This window comes from Micromonas pusilla (genome assembly GCF_000151265.4).
Source record: "Micromonas pusilla CCMP1545 genomic scaffold MICPUCscaffold_7, whole genome shotgun sequence".
Classification (NCBI taxonomy): Eukaryota; Viridiplantae; Chlorophyta; class Mamiellophyceae; order Mamiellales; family Mamiellaceae; genus Micromonas; species Micromonas pusilla.
The window spans coordinates 1,032,711-1,050,874 of NW_003315888.1; the positions used below are offsets into that span (position 1 = coordinate 1,032,711).

General features: G+C 68.5%; 10 protein-coding genes across 10 annotated transcripts; 4 read left to right on the forward strand and 6 right to left on the reverse strand.

The window, feature by feature from the left end:
• Positions 1–2,633: 2,633 nt before the first annotated feature.
• On the reverse strand, positions 2,634–3,509 carry MICPUCDRAFT_59731 (uncharacterized protein; the record flags this gene model as incomplete). Its single annotated transcript, XM_003060152.1, has 1 exon — positions 2,634–3,509. The coding sequence occupies one exon, from the start codon at positions 3,507–3,509 to the stop codon at positions 2,634–2,636; it is 876 nt and encodes a 291-aa protein (XP_003060198.1).
• A 538-nt stretch (positions 3,510–4,047) lies between these two features.
• MICPUCDRAFT_59732 (uncharacterized protein) lies at positions 4,048–4,720 on the reverse strand (the record flags this gene model as incomplete). Its single annotated transcript, XM_003060153.1, has 2 exons — positions 4,048–4,536; positions 4,682–4,720. The coding sequence occupies 2 exons, from the start codon at positions 4,718–4,720 to the stop codon at positions 4,048–4,050; spliced, it is 528 nt and encodes a 175-aa protein (XP_003060199.1).
• Positions 4,721–5,293: 573 nt separating this feature from the next.
• On the reverse strand, positions 5,294–5,569 carry MICPUCDRAFT_9459 (uncharacterized protein; the record flags this gene model as incomplete). Its single annotated transcript, XM_003060154.1, has 1 exon — positions 5,294–5,569. A coding segment is annotated over one exon (276 nt), but the record flags the coding sequence as incomplete, so codon positions are not given.
• Positions 5,570–6,182: 613 nt separating this feature from the next.
• Positions 6,183–8,592, forward strand: MICPUCDRAFT_59734 (voltage-gated ion channel superfamily; the record flags this gene model as incomplete). The annotated part of the gene is made up of 5 exons (XM_003059863.1): positions 6,183–6,270; positions 6,472–6,995; positions 7,180–7,347; positions 7,539–8,428; positions 8,463–8,592. The coding sequence occupies 5 exons, from the start codon at positions 6,183–6,185 to the stop codon at positions 8,500–8,502; spliced, it is 1,710 nt and encodes a 569-aa protein (XP_003059909.1). The 3' UTR covers positions 8,503–8,592.
• Positions 8,593–8,602: 10 nt separating this feature from the next.
• MICPUCDRAFT_59735 (uncharacterized protein) lies at positions 8,603–9,286 on the reverse strand (the record flags this gene model as incomplete). Its single annotated transcript, XM_003060155.1, has 1 exon — positions 8,603–9,286. The coding sequence occupies one exon, from the start codon at positions 9,284–9,286 to the stop codon at positions 8,603–8,605; it is 684 nt and encodes a 227-aa protein (XP_003060201.1).
• A 261-nt stretch (positions 9,287–9,547) lies between these two features.
• Positions 9,548–10,521, forward strand: MICPUCDRAFT_27736 (uncharacterized protein). The gene is made up of 3 exons (XM_003059864.1): positions 9,548–9,630; positions 9,791–9,919; positions 10,175–10,521. Exons 1-3 carry the CDS (start codon positions 9,574–9,576, stop codon positions 10,337–10,339), a joined length of 351 nt encoding a protein of 116 aa, XP_003059910.1. The 5' UTR covers positions 9,548–9,573; the 3' UTR covers positions 10,340–10,521.
• A 286-nt stretch (positions 10,522–10,807) lies between these two features.
• On the forward strand, positions 10,808–11,071 carry MICPUCDRAFT_8757 (uncharacterized protein; the record flags this gene model as incomplete). The annotated part of the gene is made up of 1 exon (XM_003059865.1): positions 10,808–11,071. A coding segment is annotated over one exon (264 nt), but the record flags the coding sequence as incomplete, so codon positions are not given.
• Positions 11,072–11,287: 216 nt separating this feature from the next.
• MICPUCDRAFT_59738 (uncharacterized protein) lies at positions 11,288–12,512 on the reverse strand (the record flags this gene model as incomplete). Its single annotated transcript, XM_003060156.1, has 2 exons — positions 11,288–11,890; positions 11,973–12,512. 2 exons carry the CDS (start codon positions 12,510–12,512, stop codon positions 11,288–11,290), a joined length of 1,143 nt encoding a protein of 380 aa, XP_003060202.1.
• Positions 12,513–13,582: 1,070 nt separating this feature from the next.
• MICPUCDRAFT_18700 (uncharacterized protein) lies at positions 13,583–14,888 on the forward strand (the record flags this gene model as incomplete). The annotated part of the gene is made up of 2 exons (XM_003059866.1): positions 13,583–13,948; positions 14,409–14,888. Coding segments are annotated over 2 exons (846 nt in total), but the record flags the coding sequence as incomplete, so codon positions are not given.
• Positions 14,889–15,825: 937 nt separating this feature from the next.
• MICPUCDRAFT_18503 (uncharacterized protein) lies at positions 15,826–16,773 on the reverse strand (the record flags this gene model as incomplete). The annotated part of the gene is made up of 3 exons (XM_003060157.1): positions 15,826–16,231; positions 16,373–16,472; positions 16,584–16,773. Coding segments are annotated over 3 exons (696 nt in total), but the record flags the coding sequence as incomplete, so codon positions are not given.
• Positions 16,774–18,164: the final 1,391 nt, after the last annotated feature.

Sequence of the window (18,164 nt, forward strand, 5' to 3'; positions counted from 1 at the left end):
CCTCCGCCGCGCCAGACTCCCCGCCCCCCGACCCGCCCGCGCCTCTCACGCCGCCCTCGTCTCCGCCCACGCCGTACGGGTTCAGCCAGCTCGGCGCGTTGCCCCCCGCGCTCTCGTCGCTGCGGAACGTCCCGGGAGAGAGCGTCGCGCCGTCCGCGGAAATCTCCAGCGGACCGCCGCCGGCGACGTCGTTGAACGGACTCGGCAGCGTGATGCTCTCGCCCTCGCTCCGCTCCGCGAGGACGCCGCCCCCTCCCGACGACCCGCGTTCGTTCCCCCCGTTCCGGTCGCGGTCGTTCCCCCCGTTCCGGTCGTTTTTGTCGCGGTCGCGTTCGTTCCCCCCATCCTTCCCCCCGTCCTTGTCCCTGTCCCTCCCGGATCCCCCCTGCCCGCCTCGGTCGCCGTCGCGGTCGCCGTCGCCCTTTCCTCGACGCGTCTCCGCGGCGTCGCCGCGATCCGCGCTCGAACCCGCGGCGTCCTCGTCCCACGCGTCCGCGGCGCCGTACAGCAGCGGCCCGCTCCCGGTCTCCAGCGGCCCGTCCCCCGCGATGCCCGACCCTCCCGCGTACGGGTCGTAGCCCGTCGGCGGCGTGTACTGCGACTGCGTGTCGCTGAAGTCTCTCGGGGAGTTGACGTACCCGCTGAATCCGAGCACCGGCCGCGACGTCTGCCCTAAATCGCGCGTGTTGTTGATGATCAAGCCGCGCACGGGGAGGTGGTACGGGCGGTTCCCGAACGGCTGCTCGATCTGCTCCGCGGCGGCTTCGGTTCCGAACAGCGCGAGCGACAGCAGCGCGGTGGTGGGGACGACGGCGAACGCGCCCACCTCGTGCACCAGAATGAACGGCAACGTGCACACGTACACCATGAGCGTGGACTTGAGGTGCGAGATGATGCACCCGGGCGGCGGCTGCATGACGACTTTTTCGCACTCACCGTACGCTCGGATGATCCCGTACAGGTCTTCGTTGTTCATCCCGCCCAAGATGGGCGGCGGCAGCAGCGTTTGCTTGTGCGCGTCGAAGATGCACTTGCGCAACATCTCGATGCAGAACAGCACCTTGTTCTCCGCGTTGAATAAGCCCTCTAAATCGTCCGGGTGCAACGGCGTGCTCAGCGACGTCGCGTTGAGCATGACCGTGCCGTCCGGGAGCTGCGTCCCGTTTAATCGATCCGCGACGCACTCTTTCAGCGCGCACAGAAGCGCGAGCGCGCGCGTCGCGAGCTGTTGATCGAACGGAGCGACCCAGGTGCAAAACATCCCTCCAAGGTTTTTACACCGAATGAGCAGATGCCCGAGCTCGGTTCGACCGCTCCACCAGCGGTCGTACGCGTTGTTCCACCGAAACACGAGCATGAAACCCACGGGGAGGCCGAGCACGCCGTGCATGAACGGCGACAGCGGCACCATGTTGTTCCCTAGACGTATCTTCGCGATCGCGGCGACGCACGCGGCGGCGGAGGTGAGAAACGTCGCCTGAATCGGCCCTTGGTTTCGGTTGAAGATCCACTGCGGCGTCGTCCCCATGACGGTGTTGAAGAGCGAGTCGCGCGCGAAGTCGAGCTGCTCTTGCGGGCCCAACAGCGACGCCGCGATGAGGAAGTTGACGCCCATCACGGTGAAGAAGAACAGCCGCGACGTCATCGACGGATCTCGCGTCACCCAGAGTTTCACGCTCTTGTTGACGAACGATTCCAACGCGAGCTGCGTCGTCGCGGCCGACACGCGAAGCGCCGCGAGGGGGGACCACCGCGGGGTGATGTCCTCCGGGTTGACGTCGTCGTCGTCGTTCTCATCCTTCTCGTCGTCGTCGTCGTCGTCGCCTCCCTTGCCCGAGTCGCCTCCGCCGCCTTTGCCGTCGCCGCCGTCGCCGCCGTCGCCGCCGCCGCCGTCGTCGCCGCCGCCGCCGGAATCCGTCGTCGGCTCGGTCTCCGCGCTCGCGGACTGCGGCTCCTTCGCGGCGTTCGCTTCTTTCACAAAGTCCGGCACGCGCTGCGACGGCGGGACGAGGTCGTCCGCCTCGGGGATATCTCTTCTCGCGGCGTCGATGGTCGACGCGCCGGCGTTGCCTGCGCCGGCGCCCGCCGCGCCCGCCGCCGCGCCTTCGACTCCGACCTTCTTGTCCGACAAATTCTCCGACATCTCCTTGTCCTGGCCGGTCGACGTCGTCTTCTCCCCCGTCTTCTCCCTATCCGGCTTATCCTTATCCGGCACGCGCTCGCTCGGCGGCAAAGGCGGCGGCGCGACGACCGGCAGAGGAGGCTCCTTCCCGCGTTCGCTCGGCGGCGGTCCCTCCAAAATTTTCTTCGGCCCCAACCCCGCGCCCGGCGCCTTGGTCTTCGCGCCGCCCTTCGCGATCCCCTTCGGAAGCAGCTTAGGGACCTCGCCCTCGCCGTCCAGGGTCCCAGGTCTGTCCACGACGACGAAGTCGCCCCCCATGTTGTTGTCCTTCTCGTTCTTCATCGCCTCTTTCACCGCCTCTTTCACGACCTCGCTGAGGGCCGTTCCATACGAGCGAACGTCGGGGCGGAGTTGAAAGGCGTCAGAGGGAGTTGAAAGGCGTCGAGGGCGGGGATTGAACGCACTGGATGGGCGGAGAGAGACGCCGGCAAAAGTCCTTAAGGATCGGCGTTCACCACGCCAACGCGGTCGTATGGGAACTAGTGTATAGAACGCGCCTGAGCTCCAAAGCCGCCGCGGCCATCTTTTCGTCGGGCGAGAGCGCCGGCGCGGGCGCCGCCGCCGCCGCCGCGAGGAGCTGCTCCGGCGACGGCGCCACGATCCCGCGCCGATCGTTCTCCTCGTTCGTGTTGTCCACGTACACGCCCTCGTACCCGGGGTAGTTGGCGTATGTGTCGCCAAACACGGCGTCGCCTCGAACGTCGAATTGCGCGCCGTCGTACGGCGGCGGCGGCGGGCGCGTCGAAGGCGGCGGATTCGGCGTCGGCGGCGGCGTCGGCGGGAGCGCGGCGTCCCGGGCCGCGGCTTCCGCGGCTTCCGGCGCGGGCGCGGGCGACGGCGTCGGCGGCGCGAGCGACGGCGCGGGTTCCGCCGCGGGCGTCGGCGACGGCGACGCCGCGCTCGACTTCGACTTCGCGGGGTCGTTCGGGGGGTCGGCGGAGGAGAGGTAATCGAACGGATCGTCGTCCTCGCTGCCCTCGCGCGTCGTCCCCGCCCGCGGCGCGAGCGCGTCGTCCGCGTTGTCGTCCGCGTCGGCGGCGTCCGCGGCCACGTCCGCGTCGTCGTCGTCGTATGCGTTCGCCTCGGGTCCGTCCGCGTCCGGCGGCGTCGCGCGCGTCGTCGTCGTCGACGTCGACGTCGCGCGACCGCCGCGCGCGCGCGATGCCGCGGACGACCCGGACGCGGGGCGTCGAAGATCGAACGCCGCGACGCGCGACGCCGGCAGAGGCTTTCTGAGCGGGAGAAGGCGGCCGTTCGCGGGGCGATGACGGCACGGGCCCGCGGCGGCGCGCGGGGTCAGCGCGCGCGCCGTGCACACCGCGGGCATGACGGTCGTCGCCGTCGGATCCCCGCGTCGGCGAGCGCGCTGCTAGCTAGCAGCGACGCGTTTTTGTCTCGCGGGTTCAAAACCCGACCCGAACCGAATGGAGTCAGATGGTGGAACCGACGGACGCCGCCGTCGCGCCCTCGAGAAAGGAGACGCCGAGCGAGCGCGCGCGCGGCGACCGTTCGCGCGATGCGACGGGGAACCCTCGACCGCGATCCGATGCGCGTTCGCGCGTGAGGGCGCGGCGCGGGCGAGATCGCTCTTCGTGGGGCGCGACGCGGGTGGAAGGCACCTTTTATTAGCACTTTTCTTTTTACGCGCGGGATCTCGTTCATGAGTTTTGCCGACTGGCGCTGGCGTGGCAGCGCAGCGGTCGTTCTACAGGGTCGTTCTACGGTGTGCTCTGTTCGCGCGTCATCGCGTCGCGCCCCCGCGTCGCGCGGTCGTCATCGGCGAACCCCGGGACGTCTTCGCGACGCCGTGGTCGAGGCTCGCGTCATCTCGACCGCGTCCACGCGCGGCGGGCGACGGCGGCGGTCTACTCTGCTCCGTCCGCTCCCGCCTTCGCGTCGTCGTCGGCGGTGGCCGGCGGCGGCGCGTCCTCCTCCTCCTCCTTCGCTTCCGCCTTTCGCGCTTTCAAAAACGCGATCCCGCACGCGTTGCACAACGTCTTCGGCCCCTCGGGTCCCGTCCTCCACTGCGGCGTCTTCGCGGCGCGGCACTGCGCGCACCCCAGGCGTCGTCGCTTCGCGACCGGCGTCGGCGAGGCGGCGGCGGCGCCGTCGCGGCGCTTTTTTTCCCCGCCGCCGCCGCCGCCGCCGCCGCCGCCTTCGTCTCTCGCGCCCGCCTTCCCCCCTCCCCCCCCCTCTCCCGCCGTGGACGTCGTCGTCGTCGTCGCCGCCAGCCGCAACCGCACCGGCCCGGACCACTCGCCCGTCTTCGCCTTCCCGTCGTACACGACGTCCCCGCCCCGCGTGATCTCGACGGTGCCGGCGTCCGCGAGCGCTCTCGCCTCGCGTCGCGTCGCCTACGAGCGAACGTCGGGGTGGAGTTGAATGGCGTCAGGCGTGGAGTTGAAAGGCGCCGAGGGCGGGGATTGAAAGCGTGGGACCCTGGGCGGAGAGATGCGCCGGGAGAGAAAGTCCTTAAGGATCGGCGTTCACAACGCCGACGCGGTCGTATGGGGACCAGTGTATAGAACGCGCCTCCATGTATCCGCGCCACGCGTCTCCTCCCGCGAACACCTTTCGCGGGCACTCGCTCGGTCACATGCTCTTGCCGCAGCCTCGCTCGCGCAGCGTGTCCAGGATGCACGCGCGGATGCGCTGCGGCGGCGCGAGGGGAGACGAAGGCGGACGAGGTGAGCGACGACGACGTTTTGACGACGACAGGACGACGCGAGGGAGTCGAGGCGTCGGACGCGACGACGACGACGAAGTCCTTAAGGAACGGCGTTCACCACGCGAACGCGGTCGTATGGGGACCAGTCACGACGACGACGACGGAAGGGTTGGATGGATGCGGCGACGCGACGACGAGCGCACCTCGCGCGTCGCCGGGTCCGGCTCGACCTGCGTCACCGCGGGCTTGCCCATCGCGCGCGGGGAGAAGAGGAAACGGGGGGGTGGGGCGAGACCCGCGCGGGGAGGGCCGGCGCGCGCGCGCGTCGTTGTCGCGTTGACGTCAGATTACGTCGCGTCGTTAATATTTATTTTCGGTCGTCCCCTCCGAGACCACCCTCCCCCCCATCCCCCCCCGCGGTCTCCTCTCGATCACAGGTCGTCCGCGTACTCCTCCACGATCTTCAGGTAGTCGTCCACGACGACGCGCGGCATCAGGTCGAACAACTTCACGCTCTGCTTCCCACCCCCGATCTTCACCGGGCACTCCCGCAGAAGCTGAAGCGCGGCGTCCTCGTCGTAGCGGTTCCCGTCCGCCGCGAGACGCGCGGCGATGATCTTCGACAGCGGCGTCGCGTACTTGGCGTCGCGCAGGAACAGGTGCCAGCCGTTCACGTCCATGTAGATATCCTTCCCGAGCTTCTCCGCGAGCTCGCTGACGCCGAGGTCGTCGCCGCCGCCGCTGACGACGTCGGCGAGGTCGAGCCAGCCTTCCACGAACGGATTGCCAACGTCGCCTCCGCCAGCGCGAGCAGCGATCGACGACGACGCGCGTCGCGGCGTCGCGGTCGCGGTGGCCGCGCGCGAGCGCGCGAGCGCGCGGGCGGAGACGCGCGACCTCGGCGCGGGAGCGCGGGCGCGCGTCGAGGACGACGTCGCGAGGAGCATCGTGTCGAGGGCGATACGTCGGGACGGCGCGGGCGCGAGAGGAGGGCGCGCGTCGTCGAGTGATGACGCGGCATCGAACCGTGCCGTGCTGCGCCAGCGATGGACCAGTCGCAGTCGCAGTCGCTCGCCGCGGACGGGACGGGATTCATCATTTCGAACCGCGGCGCGTCGGGGGCGGCGGCGCGACGCACGGAGGGCGGATCCGCACGGCATCGCGCGCCGCGGGCGCGCGCATCGCTCGCGCGCGCGCGTCGCGTCGTCGTCGCGCGCGGGTTCGATCGCGCGCGGCGCGGCGTCCGACGAGAGGGAGCGCGAGTGGTAATTAAATTAATCACAAACCGAGGCGGAGAGAAGAAGAGAGAGAGGCGAGGCGCGAAGAAGAATCATGACGGACGCGCCTCCGAAGACCCCCGGGGTCGCCGCGCAAGTGCGGACGTTCTTCACCGGCGAGTGCAAGATTTTCATCGCGAGCGGTAACAGGATGAAGCGCGCGACGTGGAACGTGAGCTTCGATCACGACGACCTCAAGAGGCTGCACGAAGAAGGCGCGCGCGCGACGCCCGCCGATTCGATTTCAACCTCTTCGGTCGTCGCGCGGATGGATTTGAGCGATTTCCAAACCTAACGAACGACCGACTGACCCCGTCCTCTTCCTCCTCCTCCTCCTCCCGCAGCGTTCTACACGTCCGAGGCGCGCGAGCTCCCCGCGGGGTTGAAGCTCCCGCCGCACGTGTTCATGCTCCGCGACCCGACGTACGGAGTCGCGTACGAGGGGTTCGATCTGAAAGACGTCAAGGAAGGTTCCGTGATCGAAGTTCGCGATCCCGTGCTCGAGGGAGAAGCGGAAGCCGCCGCCGCGGAGGCTCGGTCGCTGCAGGCGGACCACAACGTCGGCCCGGCGAGCTACTTCACCGTCGACGCCGCGAGCGCGTTCGATTTCAAGAGGGACCGGAAGAAGGATCGAGAGGACGTCGTCGACGGCGGCGGCGGCGGCGGCGCCGCCGGCGGGGAAGACGGAACGTCAACCGACGCGGACGCCGGCGGCGATGCGGCGGCGGCGCCCGCGGCCGCGGAGCCGCCGAAGAAGGACGAGGCGCTCGACGCCGCGCTGCTGTGGGCGAAGACGAAATACGGATGGCACGTCGAGCTGCCGCTGACGTTTAAAGAGAAGACGTGGCAATTTCTGGACGACCCTAAGGTGCGTTCTATACACTGGTCCCCATACGACCGCGTTGGCGTGGTGAACGCCGATCCTCAAGGACTTTTGCCGTCGTCTCTCTCCGCCCACCCCTCGGTTTCAATCCCCGCCCTCGACGCCTTTCAACTCCATCTGACGCCTTTGAACTCCACCCCGATATTCGCTCGTATGGAACGACCCTAAGTCGTCGAAAGAGGCGAGGTACTTCACCGCGTTCACGCTGTTCATCGTCATCGTGTCCACGCTGACGTTCTGCCTCGAGACGCTGCCGCAGTACTACTCGCACGACGTCGACACGTCGAGCTCGTGGTTCGTGATCGAGGCGATCTGCGTCACGATTTTCACGGCGGAGGTGCGTTCTGTACACTGGTTCCCATACGACCCCGTTCGCGTGTTGAACGCCGTTCCTTAAGGACTTTTCCCGGCGCATCTCTCCGCCCAGGGTCCTTCGCTTTCAATACCCGCCCTCGACGCCTTTCAACTCCGCTTCTGACGCCTTTGAACTCCACCCCGATATCATCGCTCGCACGGAACGACCCTGAGGTGGTGGCTCGAGTCGCGTCGACGCCGGACGTGAAGCTGTACTTCAAGCAGGTCATGAACCAGATCGACATCGTCGCGATTCTGCCCTTCTACCTCGAGCTCATGGTCGCGCAGGCGTCCATCCCGGGGCTGTCCGTGTTTCGCGTCGTGAGGCTCGTCCGCGTGTTTCGAATGTTCAAAGTCTCGCGGTCGAGCGTCACGCTGTTCGTGAACACGATGGCCAAGTCGAGCAAGGCGCTCTACATGCTCATCTTCTTCACCGCCATCGCGACGATCATCTGCTCCTCTCTGGTGTACTACGCGGAGCGAGGGACGTACAACACCGAGCTCGAGATGTGGATGCGGCCGTACTTGTACTTTTGCGACGTCTTCGTCGACGCAAACACGGGCCCCGCGACGAAATCGACCGCGACGTACACTCTGGAGAGCGGCTTATCCGAACCGTGCGTGTGGATCGACCCCGCGACGTACGCGACGAGTTACCCGAGCGTCAACTACCCGTCCGAGGCGATGTTCTCGTGCCCGTACACGTACAAACGCAGCGACGACTGTTCGACGACGTACGAGCAGAGCCCGTTCGATTCCATCCCGAGCACGTTTTGGTGGTGCCTGGTCACGATGACAACGGTTGGGTACGGCGACATGTATCCGACGCAGGCGTTGGGGAAGGCGCTCGCGGGGTGCGTGATGATCTTGGGGATCATCGTCATCGCGCTGCCGATCACGGTGATCGGGTCTAACTTCGCGTTGACGTTTAAGCGGATGGTTCTGGAGGACGAGGCGGCGAAGCAAGCCGCCGCGGAGGAGAACGAGGAGAACAGCGACGACGGCAGCGACGACGACCTCGACGGGACCGTCGACGAAGACGGCGTGTACCGCAGCCTGGACGGGTTAGAAGGGGACGAAGGAATAGGGCTCAGGGAGGGCGACGGCGACGTCGACGCGAGTTTCCGGAACGACGTGACGTTCGACGACGCGAGCTTCTCCGAGGAGGCGACGACGATGCCCGCGCGAACTTAGCAGCAGCTCTTATTTATCCAGTCGTCTATCTATCGTCGATCGCTTCACCCGAACAGCCCCCAGTCCTCGATCGCGAGCGACGAGAGGATTCCCCGTAACGTCTCCTCCGCGACCGTCTTCACCGCGGCGGCGTCGGCGACGGCGCCCGATCCCGTCTGCGGCGTCGTCTGACTCCCCGCCGCGATCGCGAGCGGCCTGTTCAGCGTCACGAGCACGTCCGACGCCACGCGCGGCAGTCGCACGCACGCGAGGACGACGAAGACGTCGTTCCTCGCGTCGTCGCCGTCGCGGCCTTTCGCGACGCGCTGCGTGCCGCGCGCGACGGAGACGGAGACGTCGTTCCTCGCGTCGACGTCTTCGGTCGAGTTGGTGATCGACGTCGACGCGCGCACGCCGACGGGGACGTCGTCCTCGCGCGCCAGCTTCGTCACGCCGACGAGCTCGCTCGCGCCCGAGCTCACGCTCGCGTCGTTCACGTCCGCGAGGTCGCGCCAGAACCACGCCGCGGCGCCCTCCTCGTCGGACGGCCCGTCGCCGGTCATCGGGTCGCGCTCGACGCGCTCGACGATCTCGACGATCACGCTCTCGTCCGCGCTCGCGTCGGTCCACGCCTCTTGGTTATCCGGCACGGGGCGGAAGTCGGAGACGTCGTGGTAGCGCGTCGGGAAGCTCGCGGAGACGGCGCCGCCGAAGAGCTCGACGCGTCGCGTCGGCTCCGACGCGGGCATGACGACGCGTGGGAGGGCGGTGGGCACTCGTCGCGTCGTGCCGACCTCTCTCGCTTTTCTCCGCCGAGATTTTCGAACGCGCGCGGTACTTTTCGAGGCGCATTTTCGTATGTGCGCCAGTCATGAAAAACGAGTACCTTCGTACACACTCTCCTCTCTGAGTGTTTGCTCGTACAGTACGCGTGGAACGAGTACTACGCGGAAGCGGACGCGGCTCGCTCAAAAGCCGGAGACCGCGCATCCGACGTCCCTCTTTCAGCGCACGCACGCGTCGTTGAACACTCATCATGCCTAAGAAGCGACGCGCCAATGGCCGCAACAAGCCCGCCAATGCGCGCGGACACGTGCGTGCCCTTTCCCTCCCTCGCGTCGTCGCGACGCCGTCGCGTCCGCGCGCGGGTCGTTCGTTCGATTCTTTTAGGGCTTGGAATACCCGGCATCGTTCGACGCGCTCTGCCGACGCCGTCGCTGACGTCTTCGACCCCTCCGTCTCCCGATCATCAGGTCAAGCGCGTGTTCTGCGAAGCGTCCGGCTCGATGGTGCCCAAGGACAAGGCCGTGAAGCGGTTCCTCGTCAGGAACATCGTCGAGTCCGCGGCCATCCGCGATCTTCAGGAGTCCTGCGTCTTCGACGTGCGCGCCCGACCCGTCGTCGCGCCTCACCTCGCCTCTCTCCCTCTCCCTCCCCGTCGTCGTCGTCATCGCGCGCGATGGCGACGCGGCGGCGCGCTCGCCTCGACGACGGACGTCCTCGCGACGCGACTCGCCGCGCTATCGAACCCAGCCGCGGCGCGCGCCCTCCCGCCGTCCGCGCGCCCCTCCCCCCCCTCTCCCATCGAGCGAACCCTAACCTCTTCGCCTCTCCCATCTTCGCACCCGTCTTCGCAGTCGTACACGCTTCCCAAGCTCTACCGCAAGGTGTACTACTGCATCTCCGCGGCGATCCACAGCAAGGTCGTCCGCGTGCGCTCCGTGGAGGCGCGCCGCATTCGCGAGCCGCCCAAGCGCATGCGCCCCCAGGACAAGACCAAGAAGGACGAGAAGAAGGCCTAAGCGGGGTGGATTGGAAATGGCGATGGCTTCGCGCGCGTCGGGACGACGCGCGCGGGCGCGTGGGTGGGGTCGCGCGATCGGTAGGTGGCGTCGCGCGGGGGCAACGCCTCCGCGCAGACGCGCCGGGTCGCGCGGCCTGGGTTCGGTCTAGCGTGTAATCAAACTAGCACGGATCGTTGACGTCGAGGGCGGACCGCCGCCGGCGCGTTAGTACAACCGCACTCTGCCGCTGGCCGGTCAGTGCTGCTGCCGCGCGCGAGCTGGCGTTTTCTCGCGCGGCTGGGTCGTCGTCTCACTTCGTCCCGCGCGTCGCGCGCCCCACCCTCTCAGCGCGTCCGTCTCGTCATGAACCCTCCCAGCGCGAACCGCGGTTCCGTCGCGACCGCGCGATCGTTCGTGGACGCCTTCCTCGGCGGCGACTCCTTCGACGCGGTCGCGCTCGAGGGCGCGCGCGACTTCGACTTCTCGGACGGGACGTGCCGATGTCGATTTCCCGTCGCGCGACGCGCGCAGAATAGATACGGCGCGCTCCACGGCGGCTGCGCGGCGACGCTCGTGGACGTCGTCTCCACCGCGGCGTTGCTCACCGTGTGCGGCGACCCGGGCGTGAGCGCGTCGCTGAACGTGATTTACGCGTCACCGGGGCCGGGCGGGACCGACGTGGACGTGGAGGCGCGCGTGCTCAAGCATGGCCGATCGCTCGCCTTTTTGGAGGTTAGCATCTGGACGAGGGGGGGGGACGGGGAGGGGAAGGGGAAGGACGCGGACGCCGCGGCGGATCGGAAGCTCGTCGCGAAAGGCTCGCACGTGAAGTTTCTCCCGGGCACGGGCGTCGGGATGGCCCCGGGCGCGTTCAGCGGAGGCGCGGGCGCGCGCGCGAAGCTTTGACGAAATGATTTAATTACCTTCGTCTGATCTGATGACGTTTGAAAGCGTCGAACGATCTCGTCACGTCGATCCCGTGGACCACGCGCTGACGTCCATCCCACGCCGGTCCCCTCCCCCGCCGTCTCCGCGCGAGGGGGGAGCGACGCTCCCTCCCCCCGCACCGCCGCCGGATACGCCGCGGCTCCCTCCCCCGCGTCGTTGGCCGCTTCGCGCGGACATGGACGCCGCCGCCGACCTGAGCGCCGTTCCACGCGAAGCGACGTCGGGGTGGAGTTGAAAGGCGTCAGAAGCGGAGTTGAAAGGCCTTCGTCGAGGTGTGTCGGGATTGAAACTGTGGTGTGGGCGGAGAGATGCGCCGGGAAAAGTCCTTAAGAAACGGCGTTCACCACGCGAACGCGGTCGTACGGGAACCAGCGCGGAAACGCACATGAACATCCCCCGCGTCTCCGCGAGCGCTTCCCTCGCGTCCCTCGCCTCGCGTTCCACCCGTCGAAGGCGCTCGTCGTGCGCGGACGTTACCTTACTCGTCCAGTCCCTGAGCTCGACGACGTCGCGCTCTGTAACGGTCGACGTCGAAGCGTTCTTTTCCTTTTCCTTCTCCTTCTCCTTCTCCTCCTTCGCCGCCGCGGTCGTCGCCGCCAGCCGCGCGTCGAGCGCGTCGATCTGAGGACGATCATCCGGTCAGTTGAAAGGGGATGCGATCAAATGTTGAAACCGAGCGGTGGGTGAAACACAACAATCGCACCTGATCCTGCAACCGCAAATCCGCGCCCTCGGCTTTCGCGCGCAACGACGCCATCGCGTGCGCCGTCTCCGCCTCCCTTCGCTCCGCGTCGATGAGCGCCATCCTCGCCTCCGTCACCGCGCGCTCGGCGTGGCCCATCTCGTCGCGGAGCTTATCGAACGTCGCGCGCGAGACGGCGTTCTTCTCGTCCAACGCGTCGTCGACGACGTCGCACCGTTTCCAAATTTCGCTCTCCAGGTGCGCCATCTTTCCAACCCATCGGTCGCTCTCTCTTCGCCACCGCGCGTGCTCTTCGCGCTGCGCGTCGAGCTCGTCGATGACGCCGTCCGCGAGCGTCGTGAACGCCGTCTGCAACCCCGCGATCTGCGCGCTCAGGTGCGCGAACGTGTGCGCGGTGTCGAGCTCGAGGACGGCGCGCGACGACCGCTCTCGCGCGAGCGAGTCGACCGCGCCCTTGATGCGATGGATGACGCGCCCGACCGCGGGTTTAGTCGAGTCCGGCGTCGGGCGGTTCTGCGCGCGCGCGCGTTTGAAGGACATGACGAGGCGGTACCGCGGGGGGTGGAAAGGTGAGCGCGTCGGCGATGGAAAGGAGGAGGAGGAGGAGGAGGAGGAGGAGTACGACGGTTTCGTTGAATGCAATCTTCGTGAAGTGCGGAAATCTTCGCGGCGGCACGCACCCGGTCGCGAAGCGCCCGCCGGAACTCGTTCTCCGCCGCGGCTCGCTCCACGAACGTCTCCGCGCGGTCCGCCATCGCGGTGGACTTCCCCGCTCGCGGCGCCTTCTTCGTCGGCATCGGCACGACGCGCGCGGCGCAGAGCGAAGTGCCCGCGCGCGTCCCGTGACTCGTCGCTTGTTTACTCGCTTTTCCCCCTCGCGAATCGGGGTGCGTTCATTTTTTACTGATTTTTTACATTCGTCCTTCACCCGTCCCTCGGTTTCAACATTTGATCGCGTTCCCTTTCAACTGACCGATGAACTTTTTTGTGTGGATCGCAATCGTAATCGGTCCGGCCGACCGCCGACGTCCGCTGCAATTTCGCCGTCGCCCGGCGGCGGGGCGCACTTCGCCCTTCGCCGACGTCGGCGTGGGCGCGCGAGAGAGACAAAACAGAGACGGGAACGCGCGCGCGGAGACGGCGGGATGAGCCTCGCGAGCCTCGCGCCGCGCGCGCGCGTCGCGGCCGCGCCGCGGCGTCCAAGGAGGGCGGGCGACGACATCGGACGGCGCGCGTCGTCGGTTTCGTCGCGCGGTCCGCGATGTCGAGCCTCCGCGCGCGCGCGCGCGTCCTCCTCCTCCTCCTCCTCCTCCTCCTCCTCCTCCTCCTCCGGCGTCACGTTGGACTCGCTGAGGAAGCTCAAGGTCGCGGAGCTCAAGGCGGAGCTCGAGGCCAGGGGGCGGTCCACGGCGGGGCTCAAGGCTGACCTCGTCGAACGATTGGCGCGCGTCGTCGCTTCCGGAGAAGACGCCGCCGCCGATCGCTCGCCCGCCGCGGAGCCCGCCGGCGATTCACCCGCGGTGCAGCGGACGATGTTCAACTCGAGACCCGCGAGTTCATCCTCCGCGAGCGACGCCATCGTCGTCGACGGCGACACCAACTTCAGCGGCATGGAGGTCGTCTTCCTCGGCACCTCCTCGGGCTCGCCGTCGTTCACGCGGAACGTGTCGTCGTACGCGCTTCGACTCACGGACGAGATATGGCTGTTCGACTGCGGCGAGGCGACGCAGCACCAGCTGATGCGCTCGAAACTTCGATACACGAAAATCACGCGGATATTCATCACGCACATGCACGGCGATCACATCTTCGGGCTCCCCGGATTGATCTGCGCGTTGTCCGGCGCGAGGGCGGAGCTCCGACGCGTGCACGGCAAGGACCCGACGCCGCTGTACATCACCGGCCCGCCGGGGATCTGCGACTACGTCCGCGCGGCGATAACGTGCTCGCGGACCGTGTTGGGTCTCCCGCTGATCGTCACCGAGCTCGTCGCGCCCGGGAACGGCGCGCGAGGGCAGGCGCGTTTTTTTTTGTCACACCGGTTCCCATACGACCGCGTTCGCGTTGTGAACTTCATTCCTTAAGGACTTTCTCTCCCGGCGTTCGTTTCTCTCCGCGCACCCCTCGCTTTCAATCCCGACACACCTCGACACCTTTCGACTCCATCCATCTGACGCCTTTCAACTCCACCCCGACGTCGTCGCTTTGAACGGACCCTCGACCCTCCAGGGCGCGGGGAGAGACGCGGACGTCGAACGCGGCCACGCGAGACAGATGCACTACGCCGCAGACGGCCGCGTGAAGATGTTCTTGGGCGAGCGGTGGCCGGACAACGGCGACGCGTGCGTCCCGACGCCGGCGTTCTTCGACCACCGCGGCTGGGAGGATATCGCGCGAGGACGCGCGACGCCGCCGCGGTGGACGGTGCATCGCGAGGCGCCGAGCGCGCGAAACGATCGAAACGGGAACGAGGGCGGGATCGTCGTCCGCGCCGCGCCGCTTCGGCACCCGGTGCCGTGCTTCGGGTACGTCGTCGACGAGCCGGACCAGCCGGGGCGGATGGACGTGGAGAGGGCCACCGCGCTCGGGTTGCCCCCCGGCCCGCTGTACAAAAAATTGAAAAACGGCGAGCCGGTGACAACCGCGGATGGCGTCACGATCCGCCCGGAGGACGTCCTCGGTCCGACGCGCCCGGGGCGCCGCCTCTGCCTCCTCGGGGACACGTGCGACAGCGTCGCGATCGCCGAGCTCGCGCGCGGCGCGGACGTTCTCGTGCACGAGAGCACGTTCGCGGCGTTTAAGCGCGACGAGGCGCTGTATAAGGGACACTCGACGTCGGCGATGGCGGGCGCGTTCGCGAGGTTGATCCGAGCGCGTAACCTGCTGCTGACGCACTTCAGCAACCGGTACGGCGCCTCCGGGGTCGCGTCCGGCGCGGTCAGAGGCCTGGATGACGTGGCGAATGATGTGGATGATGACGTGGATGATGACATGGCGCTGCCGGAGACGCCGCCCGAGGACATGTCCGCGCTCGCCAAGGAGGAGTCCACCGCCGTCGACGGTCTCGTGCGAGAAGCCGCGCACGCCAAGGGCGACGACCGCGTCGTCGCCGCGTCCGATTTCTTCGCCTTCAACGTCCAGCGCAGAGAGGGCATGGACGAGATCGACCTCGCGAAGGGGTGCAGAGACGCGCTGTTCTCCGGGCCGTCGGTGGCGCCCGTCGCGGAGGAGTACCACGTCGCGAGGCGCCGGATGGAACGCGGGGGGATCGGGTTCGTCGGCGGCGGGGACTTTGGGGATCGCCCGGATCGGTCGTCGTCCTTCGAACGCGAACGCGCGCACGACGGCGGAGCGGGGCACGGACCCGGGCCCGGGTCCGGGCCCGGCGGCGGGCGCGGGAGAGGGTCGGCCCCCGGGGGGTCGTACGGCGGCGGGAGAGGCGGCGGCGGCGGTGGGAGAGGGGGGGGCGGCGGCGGCGGCGAGCGAGGAGAGCGAAGGCCGCTGCGACGGCGCGCGGACGGAAGCTTCGAACGCGGCGGCGGGGAAAGGCGAGGCGTCGAGGGCGGTCGCGTCGAGCAGCAGCGGCAGCGGCGGCCGTCGTCGTACGGCTCGGGAGAGGTTCAGGGCGGGCCGCTGCGCGGCGGGAACGGTGCGACGATTGACTCAACGGACGTGATGCGAGACTTTAGTAATCGAAGGCGCTGATCGAAGAAGACCGACGGAGGGATCGCTCGATGTATCACTACTACCTAATACTTGTTGTTGTCATCGCATGCGCGCGCACGTGTCGCGTTGCGTTCACACTCGCTTACTACTGATTCGTAACGCTCAAAGGAGCGCCGTTTCCGTCGTTTCAGTTCCCTTCGCGATCGTCGTCGTCGTCCGGGACGCACACGAAGTACCGCCGCATCGCCGTCGCGAATCGCTTCTCGTACTGCCCCGGAGATATCACCGTCGGCGTCTTCCCCGGGCCGCCGCCGCCGACGAGCCCGCTCTGTTTGACGTACGTCTCGAGCTGCTTATCCCACGTGTACTGCCGCAGGTAATCGACGACGCCGACGACGAGCTCGTCCGCGCGTCGATCGACGCCCGCGAGGAGGGAGTAATCCATCACGCCCAGAGAGGATAAAAACGCGGCGTCGCGTCTCAAAGCCGCGTCCAACGCGCGCTTCGAACGCTCGGTGACGAGTATCGGGTCCGTCGCGAGAACCTCCATGAGGTTCTCGTCGAGAAGCACGGCAGGCGTCGTCGCGCTCGCGCTCGCGGACGACGTCGCCGTGGAAGCTCCGGACACTCTCGGGGACCCGCCGGCGGCGCCGGCGCCCGCGGCGTCCGGCGGCTTGTCGCGGTCCCCCCCGGCTGGCGCGTAGCGCGCGCGTAGAGACCCCTTGAGGTCGTACGTTCGCCACGGCGGAGGGACCTCGTCCGCGCGCGTCGCCCCCGCGGCGACGTCGCGGCCGTAGAAGACGTTCTCCATGACGAGAAAATCGAGCTTCGTCTCTTTGAACCGCGCGGCTTCTTTGTCTTTGTCTTCGTCGTCGCCGCCGCCGCCGCCGCCGCCGCCGCCGCCGTCGCCGCCGTCGCCGCGCGAAATCTCCTCCCCCGTCCTACCAGTGGACTCCATCGGGCTCCGCGTCGCGACCTGGTACATCCCGAGAATCTTCGCGAGGCACGTCCCCGAGACGCCGTCCTCGTCCTCGAGACGCGACTCCACGTACGCAAAGTACGCGAATCCGACGCCGTGGTCGAGAAACGCGTTGCGCTCCGCCCTGGACACCTCCTTCACGATGAACCGATCGTCGCTCGTCTTGGCGAAGTACGCGCGCGATTTGCCTCCGAGCGCGCCGCCTTCCCACGGCGCGGCGCGCGCTAACGACTCGACGAACGACGCGTCGTCGTCCGCGTCCGCGTTCGCGTCCGCGTCGTCGGAGTCGGCGCGCGCGGCGCCGGCGCCGGCGCCGGCGCCTCTGAGCGTCAGTCTCCGAAGCGCGTCGAACTGCACGGCGTAATACGCCGTCACGGCGTGCGACGCCCCCGTGGCGACGGACGGGGGGAGGTCCAAGCGGACGTGGGTCTTGGACTTCGACAGCAACGCCGCGCGCGTCGGGTCGACGGCGGCGGCGTCGGCGGCGGCGTCGGCTTCTTTCTCGACGGACGCGGACGCGGGGGGAGGCGTCGTCGTCGTCGTCGGCTGCTGCGGCGTCGGCGGCGTCGGCGGCTCCGTCGTCGCGTCGTTCGCGTCGAACGACGCGAAGCTCGCGCCGCTGCCGCTGCCGTGCCGGCCGTTTCTCCTCGGAGATTTCCCCGCGGGCGGCGGCGCGAGAGCCGCATTTCGCGCGGCGCGCAGCCTCGCGCGGTACGCCTCCCCGCGCACGCACGCCGCAACCGCCGCGGTCGGCTCCTCCTTCTCCTCCGCCGCCCAAATCGCCGCGCCTCCGCCGCCGCCCTCCTTCTCGCCGGACGCCGCGGGCGCGAGGACCGCGCTCGGGCGGCGAATCTCCAGCGGCGCGATCGCGTCCACGGTGAGACACATCACCGCGGTCGACGTCGCGAAGTACAACGCGCGCTCGGTGAACGTCGTCGCGAGACCGGGCGCGCCGCCGCCCGGGCCCGGCGTCGTCGCGAGCTGCAAAAACCGCGAGACGCTCATCTCGAGCGCGTCGTTCGGCACCGGCACTCGCCCGACGACGCACGCCGCGGGGCGACGGTACAGCGCGTCGCCCCGGGACGCGCCGTCGCCCTCGGTCGGGGGGCGGTCGTCCGCGACGCACTCCGCGCCTCTGCCGACGCCGACGCCGAACGCGCTGCCGAAGCCGTCCGGGGACGCGCCGGCGCCGGCGCGGTCGCGGCGGCCGCGGCGGCGGCTCCAGTGCCACACCGCCGCCGCCTCGCGCTCGTCGCCGTCTTCGTCCTCGTCCTCGTCCTCGTCGCGCGCGGCGTGCGCGGCGTCGACGTCGACGTCGACGTCGCGTCTCACGCGGAGGACGACCCGGCCGCCGTGGAGGAGGAACGTCTTCACGTGCGTCTCCGCGCGCGCGACGCAGTCTCGATTGACGCAGCTCGACGACGTTTTCGACGACGTCCCGGAACCGGCGCCGGCGTTGTCCGAGGCGGAGGCACCCGCCGCGGTCGCCGACGCCGCCGCCGTCGCCGCCGACGCGTCGTCGTCGAGGCAGTCGCGGATGAACCGAC